At 44.5% G+C, this 15,709-nt stretch overlaps 1 protein-coding gene across 2 annotated transcripts in view; it reads right to left on the reverse strand.

Annotated features, from left to right (window-relative positions):
- Positions 1-1,245: 1,245 nt before the first annotated feature.
- LOC109899553 (MAGUK p55 subfamily member 7) overlaps positions 1,246-15,709 on the reverse strand; it is a 258,023-nt gene continuing 243,559 nt past the window's right edge. For both annotated transcript variants that reach the window (XM_031835938.1, XM_020494890.2), the window contains one exon: positions 1,246-2,836. In XM_031835938.1, the coding sequence (XP_031691798.1) occupies positions 2,657-2,836 (180 nt within the window). In that variant the 3' untranslated portion in view covers positions 1,246-2,656. The remainder of the gene's footprint in view (positions 2,837-15,709) is intronic.

A 15,709-nucleotide genomic window follows, 5' to 3' on the forward strand; every position in this document is an offset into this window, starting at 1 on the left:
AAAGGGAATCAGGTTCCATTTCGGACATAGCATCTGAGTTCTATTTACACAAGTGTGCACTCAAAGTGTCTCTGTGAAGGTGTTTTTCTTCTTCATCGGCGCGAGTGAAAGTTGAGCTAAATGGTACTCAAGGGCTCAGAAACACATTCTAGACACACGATTCTAACAACCCCAAGTGTCCCATATCACTGTTATGAGAGGAAAATTCTCTCACGGCTACAATCATCGTTCATTTGCCATACTTATTAACATCTTAAAAAGTACACATTTGATTGAATATTTTAATATAAAATGTACAAATAAAAAGAAAACTCTTACAACTTGCCAAATAAAGTATTTCATATTCAGTCTGAAGAAAAATACCCTCACAGACTGAACTTCTGAATCCGATAAATGATATGGATGGCTAGAGGGTAATTATGAACCTAACATAACATGAACATGTAATAAAATGATGGGAAAACTTAAGGGTTAACCCGGAAGTGTAGATAAACATGGTATTCTAGTGGCTTAACCTGAAACAAAAATATCCTTTTAAATAAGCTTGATAATCAGAAGAAAAAATAAACAGGCGCACCTGTGATATAAAGACATGTTTTGATCAATAAAAATAAAGGGATAAAAGAAAAAAGAGAGAGAGAGAGAGAGAGAGAACAGCTTTAAAAGAGAAAACAGACACCAGACAGAGAGAGAGATAGCTGTGGTGCCTCTTCATGACCTTAGCTGGAAACGGAGCTAACTAACTAACACCTATGGTTGGTGGTGTAAGTGTGAAAACTTGGGAAGAGAGAGAACATGAGGTCACTGCTCGTGAGGTCACTGCACCCAGCAGGGCCTAAACCCAGACTACAGGAGTAGTTCCGGTAAGGATTCGAGGATCTCCTGGTAATTCCCTCCTGATTCCAGGAATATTCCAACCAGGGATCCTGGAAAACCAAGGAATGAAAAATATATAAATAATTGCTACACTATACAGGAGGAACTGTATGAAATGTCGAGAGGAAGCCGAATGAACCTTCCATTTGTGTAGGGTCTTTGAACATCAGACATGATTAGGGTTGCAAAATTCTGGTAACTGTCCATACAATTTGGGGAAAGTTACCAGAATTTTTAAACCCTCAACATCATAGCTCCAGAAATTATCTCATCAAACAATCCAACATACACTTTATAGTCTAGCCACCTAACCGTGGGATACAGAAACTGAATAGCAGGGAAAGGGTAGAGGGATAGACAGACAGGAGGGAAATTGAAAGAGAGGTGTGGAGGACTAGCAACTCTAACCTTTCTCTATATAACCTGAACCTTGTTAAGTTAGAAGCAGCTACTTTTTTTTCTTCGGCCTGTTGTAAATCTATTAGCGCTATGGAGCCCTCTGTAAGGTTCCTTGTTTTAGGCCTGTTTTATGAGAATAAATTAAGGCTAACTCCACTCCACCCTAATTATACTAGATTGAGAACATTTTACTTACAAATGACAAGCCAATGTCTGGTAGTTTAATTGGCAAATTGTTTTGCTGCCTGGTCACCGTCATGAGTAAAGTATTCAAAGTAGGGTTTAAATATCTTTTTTTAAATAGCTCCTAAATAAAAAAGTTTAAAACACCTAGGCGTTGTCCTAAATCCCTATATAGGGTGGCGTTTAGAACGCACACTGTGTAAGTAGGGCACGGGAACTGGAGGTACAACGACAAGACACTGTCTGAAGGCTTCCAACATCAAAGTAACGTCAGGAATCACCTCAGGTTATACAGTGACAGTATCATGGTGCTTCTTTATAAAATATGTTAGAAATATGTCATATATAAAAGGTATGTAAAATAGCAGAAAAATATGAAAATATATTCATTTCTCTTAAATAAAATGACACCTGTTGTTGCCCTTCGATGAGTGTACTATCTTGGCATAACCGTCTATGGAAGCGTTAAAAATGGCAAGGGCATAGTTTATCGGAGTTTGAAGGTGCATCAGAAATGGCACCCTACCCCTATATAGTGGACTATTTTTGACCAGATTGCTATGGGCCTTGGTCAAAAGTAGTGCACTACATAGAGAAAAGGGTGAACTTTTGGAACGAAGCGGAGTTTAAGACTTGAAGGCAAAATGTTTATTTGTATCTCTTTCCCCATTATTCTCTTCTTGAGGCTTTGCAGTAACATACAGAAATGTACATGTAAACACCGCCCACTGTCAATCCAGAAACAGAAAAATACAAATCCCTTTGTTTTCTATAAACTAATGTTAAAAACACACTAAGGAAGGAGCAGTAAGTCACAGTACGTACTGGCACAGCACTGATTGGCAGTCACAGTGAAAGTGATCTGAAGACAGAGCAGCGGTCTAAAACCAGATCAGACCAGCCCCACCCTCAAGATGTCCAGTGCATTGACTGTTGACTGAGCTGGTCAGGGCCCAGTGGAAGACCCAGAGAGAGATACAGGCTTCGTCCCAAAATGGCACCATATTTCCTACATAGTACCTTGACCAGAGCCCTGTGGGTAGTGCAATATATAAAGTCAGTTCACTGCTATCCAACAACGCCCACCACACACATGGCAGAAATAAGGGTAAAATATATAAATATACTAACAACTTTGTTAAAATGTCCTTCCCTTTTTAATATTCTTTCTCAAAAAGTCTCTCTCTCTCCGTGGTTCTCAGGAGTGAGTCCATCTGATGGGTATCCAGTGAGTGTCTGTCTCCATCTTCTTCAGAGCCCCATTCAGTTCACTGAATGCTGCTGTCAGGTCGTCGTTGACGATCACCTTCTCAAACAAGTGGCCGTATTGGCTCTCCATCTGCTGGCCGGTGCTCACCATTTCCAGGAAGTCCTCCTCCTGTTGGACAAGAATATCATGGAATAGAATAGATATTTTACTGTCTGTTTTGAGAGAAAAATAAATGTACTTTCTGCTTATCTCAGGGTCAAGCTGTTGTCGATGGCCTATGAAGAAAGAGTAACGGGCATGAGTTAGTGAGACATTCACATAAACACAAACATAACAGCCATTAAACACAAATAAACAGACAGAATGACCCAATCTGTCACGTCTTATTCTGCTCCCCCTCTCTGGTGCTCATTTTCACCTGTTTACTTATTATTACACACACCTGCCACCATCGTTACGCGCACCTGCGTCTCACCTGGACTCCATCACTTCTATGATTACCTCCCCTATATCTGTCACTCCCTTTGGTTCTTTCCCCAGGCAGTATTTAGTTTCTCATGTCGCTACTCTTGTTTTGTATTGTCCTATTTATTATTAACGTCACCCCCTGTACTTGCTTCCTGACTCCCAGCGTCTGCATTACACAAACAGAGAGCTGCTTGACCCTGAAGGTCACCTAGACCTCTTTACAAAACCTTACACACAAAACCTCAAGAAATTTTCATTGGATACAAAATAAAATAAAAAAGTCTAAAAGCAGAAATCATATCTGTGATTGACAAAGAGACAGACAAAACCAACAGATCCATAATTGATACATAATTGATGCATGCCACTTTGAACATAGTGACAGGCAAATGACAGTGTGTGAACAATGCATTCAAAATGGGAGGTCTTCAGAAAAGGAAATGGCTTGGGCACATGAACCTACTACTGTAGCTACACTTTACTGTATATACAAAAGTATGTGGACACCCCTTCAAATGAGTGGATTTGGCCATTTCCCGTTGCTGACAGGTGTAAAAAAAATCGAGGTGAAGTCGAGGTGACAGGTGTATAAAATGCAACCTCTATAGACAAACACTGGCAGTAGAATGGCTTTACTGAATGGCTTTACTTTCCCGACCCCTCCAGTCTCAGCCTCCAGTATTTATGCTGCAGTAGTTTATGTGTCGGGGGGCTAGGGTCAGTCTGTTATACCTGGAGTATTTCTCCTGTCTTATCCGGTGTCCTGTGTGAATTTAAGTATGCACTCTCTAATTCGCCATTTCTTTCTATCTATCTTTCTTTCTTTCTCTCTCTCAGAGGACCTGATCCCTAGGACCATGCCTCAGGACTACCTGGCCTGATAACTCCTTGCTGTCCCCAGTGCACCTGGCCATGCTGCTGCTCCAGTTTCAACTGTTCTGCCTGCGGCTATGGAACCCTGACCTGTTCACCGGACGTGCTACCTGTTCCCTGACCCGCTGTTTTCAACTCTCTAGAGACAGCAGGAGTGGTAGAGATACTCTGAATGATCGGCTATGAAAAGCCAACTGACAACTACTCCTGAGGTGCTGACCTTTTGCACCCTCGACAACCACTGTGATTATTATTATTTGACCCTTCTAATCATCTATGAACATTTGTACATCTTGGCCATAATTTCTACCCGGCACAGCCAGAAGACTGGCCACCCCTCATAGCCTGGTTCCTCTCTAGGTTTCTTCCTAGGTTCTGGCCTTTCTAGGGAGTTTTTCCAAGCCACCGTGCTTCTACACCTGCATTGCTTGCCGTTTGGGGTTTTAGGCTGGGTTTCTGTACAGTATTTTGTGACAACGGCTGATGTAAGAAGGGTTTTATAAATACATTTGATTGATTGATTGACTGACTGAAGAGCTCAGTGACTTTCAACGTGGCAACGTCATAGGATGCCACCTTTCCAACAAGTCAGTTCGCCAAATTTCTGCCCTGCTAGAGCTGCCCCGGTCAACTGTAAGTGCTGTTATTGTGAAGTGGAAACATCTAGGAGCAACAATGGCTCAGCCGTGAAGTGGTAGGCCACACAAGCTCACGGAATGGGACCGGCGAGGGCTGAAGCACACAGCGTGTAAAAATCGCCTGTCCTCGGTTGCAATGCTCACTACCAAGTTCCAAACTGCCTCTGGAAGCAACGTCACCACAAGAACTGTTCGTCGAAAGCTTAATGAAATAGTTTCCATGGCCGAGTAGCCGCACAAATGCATAAGATCACTATACGCGATGGTGACCGCTACCTGCCTGAATGCATAGTGCCAATGGTAAAGTTTGGTGGAGGTGGAAAATTGGTCTGGGGCTGTTTTTCATGGTTCGGGCTAGGCCCCTTAGTTTCAGTGAAGGGAAATCTTAACACTATAGCATACAATGACATTCTAGATGATTCTGTGCTTCCAACTTTGTGGCAACATTTTGGGGAAGGCTCTTTCCTGTTTCAGCATGACAATGTCCCCGTGCACAAAGCGAGGTCCATACAGAAATGGTTTGTCGAGATCGGTGTTGAAGAACTTGACTGGTCTGCACAGAGCCCTGACCTCAACCCCCCATCGAACACCTTTGGGATGAATTGGAACAACGACTGCAAGCCAGGCCTTAGCGCCCAACATCAGTGCCCAACCTCACTAATGCTCTTGTGGCTGAATGGAAGCAAGTCTCCGCAGCAATGTTCCAACATCTAGTGGAAATCCTTCCAAGAAGACTGGAGGCTGTCATGGAAGAAAAGGGGGGACCAACTCCATATTAATGGCCATGATTTTGGAATGAGATGTTCGACGAGCAGGTGTCCACATACTTTTTGACATGTAGTGTATATAACTCCTGACCCCACCGCTAGCCTGGTCCCTTATATGTTTGTGCTGTTTTGCAACTACTATGGCAAGACAGCAGAACTAGATCTGGGATCAGGCTATGCTAATTAATCATAGCTCCCTAGACAACTTATTACCTGGTTAGCGTTTTAGGACCTATTTCTTGCCCAGTCATCCCTTCCTGATGGTATTAGACTGCCCTGTGAAATGTTTATATGGGCTGATCCATTCCAGCCTCAGACAAAGGAACAGGGCATGGTTAGAGAGGCTATAGCGGCCTTCTGAAATTAAATCAAATCAAATTTTATTTGTCACATACACATGGTTAGCAGATGTTAATGCGAGTGTAGCGAAATGCTTCTGTTTCTAGTTCCGACAATGCAGTATTAACCAATGAGTAATCTAACTTAACAATTCCACAACTGCTACCTTATACACACAAGTGTAAAGGGATAAAGACTATGTACATAAAGATATATGAATGGGTGATGGTACAGAACGGCATAGGCAAGATGCAGTAGATGGTATCGAGTACAGTATATACATATGATATGAGTAATGTAGGGTATGTAAACATTATATTAAGTGGCACTGCTTAAAGTGGCTAGTGATAAATCTTTTGACATCAATTCCCATGATTAAAGTCAGTATGTTGGCTGCAGCCACTCAATGTTAGTGGTGCCTGTTTAACAGTCTGATGGCCTTGAGATAGAAGCTGTTTTTCAGTCTCTCGGTCCCAGCTTTGATGCACCTGTACTGGCCTCGCCTTCTGAATGATAGCGGGGTTAACAGGCAGTGGCTCGGGTGGTTGTCGTCCTTGATGATCTTTATGGCCTTCCTGTGACATCGGGTGGTGTAGGTGTACTGGAGGGCAGGTAGTTTGCCCCCGGTGATGTGTTGTGCAGACCTCACTACCCTCTGGAGAGCCTTACGGTTGTGGGCGGAGCAGTTGCCATACCAGGTTGTGATACAGCCCGACAGGATGCTCTCGATGGTGCATCTGTAAAAGTTTGTGAGTGCTTTTGGTGACAAGCCAAATTTTTTCAGCCTCCTGAGGTTGAAGAGGCGCTACTGCGCCTGTCCAGTCTCTAGGTAACAAGGTAGACGAAATTAGGGCAAGTGTTGCCTTCCAGAAAGACATTTGTGATTGTTGCATACTCTGTTTCACGGAAACATGGCTCTCTGGGGACATGCTGTCGGAGTCAGTACAGCCACCGGGATTCTTTGTATGTCAGGCCGACAGGAATAAACATCTCTCCGGAAAGAAGAAGGGGGGGGCTGTGTGATTCACAATGAATGCCTCATGGTATAATCATAACAACGTACAGGAACTCAAGTCCTTCTGCTCACCTGACCTAGAATTCCTTAAAATCAAAAAATCTTCCCAGCTGTGTACATTCCCCCTTAAACAGCCCTCAAGGAACTTCCCTGGACTCTATGTAAACTGGAAACCATATATCCTGAGGCTGCATTTATTGTGGCTGTGGATTTTAACAAAGCAAATTTAAGAACAAGGCTATCTAAATTCTATCAGCATAGTGATTGCACTACGCGCGGGGGTAATACACTCGATCACTGCTACTCTAACTTCCGCGACGCATACAAAGCCCTCACCTGCCCTCCCTTCAGTAAATCCGATCACGACGCCATCTTGCTACTACCGTCTTCTAGGCAGAAACTCAAACAGGATGTACCAGTGACTAGAACCATTCAATGATGGTGTGACCAATCAGACTCCACGCTTTAATTAAGATTGTTTTGATCATGCGACTGGGATATGTTCCAGTCAGCCTCAGAAAACAACATTGATCTATTCGCTGACTCGGTTTCATAAAAGAGTTTACAAAAGAAGTGCATTGGAGATGTTGTACTCACTGTGACTATTAAAACCTACCGTAACCAGAAACAGTGGATGGATGGCGGCATTTGTGCAAAACTGAAAGTGCGAACTCATTTAACCATGGAAAGAGGTATGGGAATATGGCTGAATATAAACAGTGTAGTTATTCCCTCCGCAAGGCAATCAAACAATCTAAATGCCAGTACAGGGACAAAGTGGAGTCGCAATTCAACTGCTCAAACACGAGACGTATGTGGCAGAGTTTACAGGAAATTACGGACTACAAAAAGAAAACCAGCCACGTCAAGGATGCCGATATCACGCTTCTACATAAACTAAACACCTTCTTTGCCCGCCTTGACAGTGCCACCGTCGCGGCCCGCTAACAAGGACTGCGCCCCCCCCTCCTCCTTCTCCGTGGCCGACGTGAGTAAAACATTTAAACGTGTTAACCCTCGCAAGGCTGCTGGCCCAGATGGCATCCCAAGTCACGTCCTCAGAGCATGCACAGACCAGCTGGCTGGTGTGTTTACAGACATATTCAATCGCTCCCTATCCCTGTCTGCTGTCCCCACATGCTTCAAGATGGCCACCATTGTTCCTGTACCCAAGAATGCCCCGTCGCACTCACTTCTGTCATCATGAAGTGCTTTGAGAGACTAGTCAAGGATTTGCTCGCCTGAAGTAGAGTATATTGTGATAAATTGCAGGCCACACTACTTGCCTAGAGAGATTTCAGCTATACTTTTCGTGGCTGTTTATTTACCACCACAGACAGATGCTGGCACTAAGACCGCACTCCGTCAGCTGAATAAGGAAATAAGCAAACAGGAAACCACTCACCGAGAGGTGGCGCTCCTAGTGGCCGGAGACTTTAATGCAAGGGAAACTTAAGGACTGTTTTGCTATCACAGACTGGAACATGTTCCAGGATTCTTCCGATGACATTGAGGAGTACACCACATCAGTCACTGGCTTTATCAGTAAGTGCATCGAAGACGTCGTCCCTACAGTGACTGTACGTACATACCCCAACCAGAAGCCATGGATTACAGGCAACATTCGCACTGAGCTAAAGGTTAGAGCTGCCGCTTTCAAGGTGCGGGACTCTAACCCGGGAAGCTTTCAAGAAATCCTGCTTTGCCCTGTGACGAACAGGAAAACAGGAAAAGCGACAATACAGGGCTAAGATTGAATCATACTACACCGGCTCCGACACTCGTCTTATGTGGCAGGGCTTGCAAACTATTACAGACTACAAAGGGAAGCACAGCCGCGAGCTGCCCAGTGATACAGACCTACCAGATGAGCTAAATCGCTTCTATGCTCACTTCGAGGCAAGCAACACTGAGGCATGCATGATAGCATCATCTGTTCCAGGCAACTGTGTGATCACGCTCTCCGTAGCCGACGTGAGTAAGACCTTTAAACAGGTCAACATACACAAGGCTGCGGGGCCAGACGGATTACCAGGACGTGTGCTCCGGGCATGTGCTGACCAACTGCCAGGTGTCTTCACTGACATTTTCAACATGTCCCTGATTAAGTCTGTAACACCAACATGTTTCAAGCAGTCCACCATAGTCCCTGTGCCCAAGAACACAAAGGCAACCTGGACAAAAGGAACACTTATATGAGAATGCTATTCATTGACTACAGCTCAATGTTCAACACCATAGTACCCTCAAAGCTCATCACTAAGCTAAGGATCCTGGGACTAAACACCTCCCTCTGCAACTGGATCCTGGACTTCCTGACGGGCCACCCCCAGGTGGTGAGAGCAGGTAGCAACACATCTGCCACGCTGATCCTCAACACTGGAGCTCCCCAGGGGTGTGGGCTTAGTCCCCTCCTGTACTCCCTGTTCACCCACGACTGCATGGCCAGGCACGACTCCAACACCATCATTAAGTTTGCAGGTGACACAATAGTGGTAGGCCTGATCACCGACAACGACGAGACAGCCTATAGGGAGGTTGTCAGAGACCTGGCCGGGTGGTGCCAGAATAACAACCTATCCCAAGACTAAGGAGATTATTGTGGACTACAGGAAAAGGAGGACCGAGCACGCCCCCATTCTCATCGACGGGGCTGTAGTGGAGCAGGTTGAGAGCTTCAAGTTCCTTGGTGTCCACATCAACAACAAACTAGAATGGTCCAAACACCAAGACAGTCGTGAAGAGGGCATGACAAAGCCTATTCCCCCTCAGGAAACTAAAAAGATTTGGCATGGGTCCTGAGATCCTCAAAAGGTTCTACAGCAGCAACATCGAGAGCATCCTGGTTGCATCACTGCCTGGTACGACAACTGCTCTGCCTCTGACCGCAGGGCACTACACAGGGTAGTGCGTATGGCCCAGTACATCACTGGGGCTAAGCTGCCTGCCATCCAGGACCTCTACACCAGACGGTGTCAGATGAAGGCCCTAAAAATTGTCAAAGACCCCAGCCACCCCAGTCATAGACTGTTCTCTCTACTACCGCATGGCAAGTGGTACCGGAGTGCCAAGTCTAGGACAAAATGGCTTTTCAACTGTTTTTACCCCCAAGACCCCTGAACAGGTAATCAAATGGATACCCGGACTATTTGCATTGTGTGCCTCCTCCAACCCATATTTTTATGCTGCTGCTACTCTCTGTTTATCATATATGCATAGTCACTTTAACTATACATTCATGTACATACTACCTCAATTGGGCTGACCAACCAGTGCTCCCGCACAGTGGCTAACCGGGCTATCTGCATTGTGTCCCACCCACCACCCCCTCTTTTACACTTCTGCTATACTCTGTTAATCATATATGCATAGTCACTTTAACCATATCTACATGTACATACTACCTCAATCAGCCTGACTAACCGGTGTATGTAGCCTCGATACTTTAATAGCCTCGCTACTGTATATAGTCTGTCTTTTTACTGTTGTTTTATTTCTTTACCTACCTATTGTTCACCTAATACATTTTTTGCACTATTGGTTAGAGCCAGTAAGTAAGCATTTCACTGTAAGGTCCACACCTGTTGTAGTCAACGCACATGACAAAAAAACTTTGATTTGAAGAGATCTCAGAAGAACTAAGATTAAGAATTGTTGATTTGCATAAAGCTGGAAAGGGTTACAAAAGTATCTCTAAAAGCATTGATGTTCATTAGTCCACGGTAAGAAAAATGTGGTATAAATGGAGAAAGTTCAGCACTGTTGCTACTCTCCCTAGGAGGGGCCGTCCTGCAAAGACGACTGCAAGAGCACAGCACAGAATGCTCTATGAGGTTATGAAGAATCCTAGAGTGTCAGCTAAAGACTTACAGAAATCTCTGGAACATGCTAACATCTCCGTTGACGAGTCCACTATGCATAAAACACTAAACAAGAATGGAGTTCATGGGAGGACACCACAGAGGAAGCCACTGCTGTCCAAAAAAAACATTGCTACACGTTTGCAGGAGAATGTTAGGCTGTCCGACCAAATTTAAGCTCAACAGAAGTTGGGTGATGCAACAGGACAACGACCCAAAACACAGAAGTAAATCAAGAACAGAATGGCTTCAACAGAAGAAAATACACCTTCTGGAGTGGCCCAGTCAGATTCCTGACCTCAACCCGATTGAGATGCTGTGGCCTGACCTCAAGAGAGCTGTTCACACCAGACATCCGAAGAATATTGCTGAACTGAAACAGTTTTGTGAAGAGGAATGCTCCAAAATTCCTCCTGACTGTTGTACAGATCTGATCTACAGAACTACAGAAAACCTTTGGTTGAGGTTATTGCTGCCAAAGGAGGGTCAACCAGTTATTAAATCCAAGGGTTCACATACTTTTTCCACCCTGCACTGTGAATGTTTACACTGTGTGTTCAATAAAGACATGAAACCATATAATTGTTTGTGTGTTATTAGGTTAAGCAGACTATTTGTCTATCGTTGTGACCTCGATAAAGATCAGATAAAATTGCATGACAAATTTATGCAGAAATCCAGGTATTTCCAAAGGGTTCACATACTTTTTCTTGACACTGTGTTTATATGTATATATTCTTATTCCATCCCTTTACTTAGATGTGCGTGTATTAGGTAGTTGTTGTGGAATTGTCAGATTACTTGTTGATATTGCTGCACTGTCGGGACTAGAAGCTCAAGCATTTTGCAACACTTGCAATAACATCTGCTAACCATGTGCATGTGACCAATAAAATTAGATTTGATTTGATTTAGCTAGCTCCTTTTTCTAAAGGAACACTGGGCTTCAGATCTCTGCTGAGATATGGTCACACTCAGGGACTCTGCCAAACACACAAATATAAATACTGTACACATACTGTATACAGACACATTCATAGGCAGGAACACAAACAGAAACAAACAAATTGATGCACAAAAACACACTGACGACACACTTACACAGACAGACAGAAGAATACCATTTTAGAATGTGGATTGCTAGTGGTTTTAACACCTCATAGTTGATTAGTCGTGCAACTAAAGTTAAATGGTCACCATGACACGGACTGCATTTTCAAGCCAGTCTACAAACATTTACATTTTAGTCATTTAGCAGACGCTCTTATCCAGAGCAACTAGGGTTAAGTTCCTTGCTTAAGGGCACATCAACAGATCGTTCATCTAATCGGCTCGGGGATTCAAACCAGCAACCTTTCAGTTACTTGCGCAATGCTCTTAAAAATTAAGCTACCCTGCCTCTGAATGCCAACACTGCCCTCCATTGTATTTGTATTTATTATGGATCCCCATTAGCTGCTTCCCTGGGATGCAGCAAAATTAAGGCTTTTATATACAATTCAAAACATTACATTACAGATTTCACAACACATTAAGTGTGTGCCCTCAGGCCACTACTCTACTCTATTATGGACAGACCTCTTCCCATCTCAGATACTGTTGCATCAATATGTTTTGACCATGACTCTCTCTCTCTCTCTCTCTCTTTCTCTCTCTCATCTACTGTACAAGGCAGTAAAAATCCACCCACATTATCTCACAGTCTATTGTCTTCTGTGAGAAGACATGATGGTTTTATCATCCTCTGTCTCGGAGGAAGGGATAAGGTTGAGGAGGGAGGACTAGGTTCGTTGGCCTGGGCTGAGAGGAAGTTGAAGCGGCTCAGTCTGTCGGTCCGTCCACCATATATTCCCTCCAGTGATCTGAGGCAGCTGATCCTTGGTAGCCTTCCTCTGTGGTCAGCCCTCAGAAAGCCTAGAACTGCTGGATGTGGACCCAGTGACCCAGGCTACATCCCAAATAGCTCCCTATTCCCTATATAGAGCACCCATTAGAGCTCTGGTCAAAAGTAGTGGTGCAGGGAATAGGGTGCCTTTTGGGAAGCACACTCAGCTACTACTGCCAGCAGCTCTCCAACCCTTTGAACCTTAGACCAGAAACTGGCAGCCATAGAGATACATTCAATTATTGAATTCTATGCTTGCAGCAGGGCAGACATGGACAGAACGAGCCCTAGAGACGCTGTGTATGCCATTTCCATGTCAACCAGTCAGTCAGTGTCCATGCCATGGCATGTCTCCCTCTCTATGATCATAGCAGGCCAGGTAAGGGTGACCGTTTACATTATGGGGAGAGAAGGAGAGAAAGAAAGAAAACAAGAACAAGAGAGAAACAGACAGACAGACCAAGATGGACAGATAGAGAGAGGAAGAGAGAGATAGGGACAGAAAGACAGGGAAAGAGAGAGAGAAAGACAAAGAGAGAGAGAGAGGAAGAGAGAAAATCAGAGACAGAGAGAGAAACAGACACCAAGAAAGAAACAGAGACCAAGAAAGGGACAGAGATCTCAGAGCCAGCATCAGGACTCATCAGTCTCTTCTCAGTCCTGGCCATCAGCAGGAGTTCTTGGCCATCCCCTCGGCCCTCAACGGAAAATCAGCTTTTATTCATATACATAAAAAGCACCTGCCCTATGTATTAAAATGACATAAAATATCAAAACCGATCTGGTTCGGCAAAGAGGTCCCCGATTTACTCTGAAAGACGACATAATGTCATTGCTTTGGCTAGAGGGAAAGGTAAGATACCCTATCTCATGATCCCTTTACTTATTATACTGCTATTACTAGGAATAGGAATCTGGACACATTCATTACCATATTTCAATATATATCTGATTATATCAGAGTTTTTGGGGCTCATATTAAGTGTCAGACACATTTAAAAGCAGATATGAATGTAGTACAGGTTAAACAATAGAGCAGTATACAGCTCTGTTAAAACAATGAAAAGTCTGTTCTCCAGAAGTCTGGATGGGACAATGGATTATTCTAACAGACCCGAGCTGCTGCCTCTAGCATTCTCACTGAAATAAATACAGCAGGACGAGAATAAAATACCGCTGTGACATTTCCACCAAACAAGGTTTTTCTTTCTTTCTTTAATAGCTGGGATCTGATGGTTTAAAACTCTGCCTGTCAATCTCTATAAAGGTTTACAGAAAGGACTTTGGCGACTGGACATATTCCAACCAGGTAACAAAAAGAAACGTTGAGGTTGCATTTATGTTACCTGAGAGAACTATAGATCTAATAAAGGTATTATAGTCCAGAGCAAGTCTCAAAAGTCTGCCCTGTCTCTGACAACTAGCGCTTACTGTTCATAGGAGTCACACTGAGAGCAGAGAGAGACTTTCACCCAAAAGTCATACAACGGTCAATAGCATGGCCTTTGACCTCTGACCTCTGTCCGACCTCTCACCCCACAGGATGGTCTTTATCGTGTATGATGGCACTGCTTACCTACGGCCTCGTCACTAACCTTTACACCTTAATATCTGAGAGCCCGACAATAATTTAATTTTTTCTTATTGAGATAAAAAGAAAAACACATCTCAGAGATGTTGACAGTAAATGACTGGGATGTGGTCATACTGACTTAAATACAGTATGTCAGTATGTCAGTGCGGTGATTCGTTGAATGTGTGTAATCATTTCATGCTTTAAGTAAGGATGACTTTAAAAATAGCTGCTGAGCCTCTGACATGTTTAAAATCGTGACGGTACATCTCAGTGACGGCTCAATGAAGGATGTTTTGAGTGAGAGCTGACCTGCTGTGTGCGACCCTGTCCTTTTCCAGAGCCCTGCTGTGCTTTGCTGCGCTGTGTGTTGCGTTAGGTCATGGTGAACACACAGAGAGGTGTGTGTGGAGTAACACCTCAGAGTGGGTCTGAGGTTGTGTTCCAGATGGCTCCCTATTCCCTTTATAGTGCACTACGTTTAACCAGGACCCATAGGGCTCTGGTCCAAAGTTGTGTACTATATAGGTGGCGGCTTTGAGGCTTTACCATTTGGCCATCAGATGAGCCGCCAGCCAATCTGATCTGCACCTGCGGCCGCCCGGCCTACACACACCTACTTCCCCCTCCTCTACGCTCCCCTCTCACAGCCCTGTTTGACGGCGACCTTGTGGAAAGCCTCCACACCTCCAACATCACAGCCAGACTCTCTCTCCCTCTTTCTCCTTCCTCTCCTCTCTCATTCTCACCTCCCCCTCTTCTCTGTCTCTCTATCCCCCCTATTCTCTCCTCATCGGCCCAGCTTGTGGCTGTGACCAGGGCTATGGCCCGTAGCGGGGCCCCACGTAGGGAGAGACGACCTGACGGGGGCTGGGAAAGCCATCAGCCACCACTACGGCAACACGCTTCAGGCTAATTGGTTTCACGTGGGGCCCGGCTGTGAGTTGTGACTGGCTGGTGTATAAAGGTGTGTAACACACACACATGCACGCAGGTATCCAGACACGCACCCACAAGCAGACACACGCACTAGCCTGCAGCAGAAAAGTGTGTGTAGTAAAGATGACATCACCACTACCACAGCTAGCTCCCCCAGAGCCCCAGATGGTCTCTGTTATTCCTTTAGGTGGGCTTCAGGGAGGAATAAACTGCGAGGGTCTCTGATAACCTCCCTCTTGTTAACCAGCAGCTAGGCCATGTGGTACTCTAACACTGCTGGATCACCTTTGGTCCCACCTTATAACGTCACATTTATGAGGCTTCTGAGTGGTGCAGCAGTCTAAGGTACTGCATCTCAGTGCTAGAGGGATCACTACAAACCCTGGTTCAATTCCAGGCTGTATCACAACCGGCTGTGATTGGGAGTCCCATAGAACGATGCACAATTGGCCCAGTGTCGTCCGGGCTAGTGTTTGGCCGGGGTAGGCCGTCATTGTAAATAAGAATTTGTTCTTAACTGACTTGCCTAGTTAAATAAAGGTAAAATATATAAACATAAACATGGACGTAAACACACCACGTCACTTTTACAGAAGATGTCTGAGTGGGAAGTGTGCTTCCAATGCAATTAAACAACCCATTCTGTGAATATTTTTCATTTTTTTGAAGTTTGAAAAAAAATAA

This window comes from Oncorhynchus kisutch, linkage group LG11, assembly GCF_002021735.2.
Source record: "Oncorhynchus kisutch isolate 150728-3 linkage group LG11, Okis_V2, whole genome shotgun sequence".
Lineage (NCBI taxonomy): Eukaryota > Metazoa > Chordata > Actinopteri > Salmoniformes > Salmonidae > Oncorhynchus > Oncorhynchus kisutch.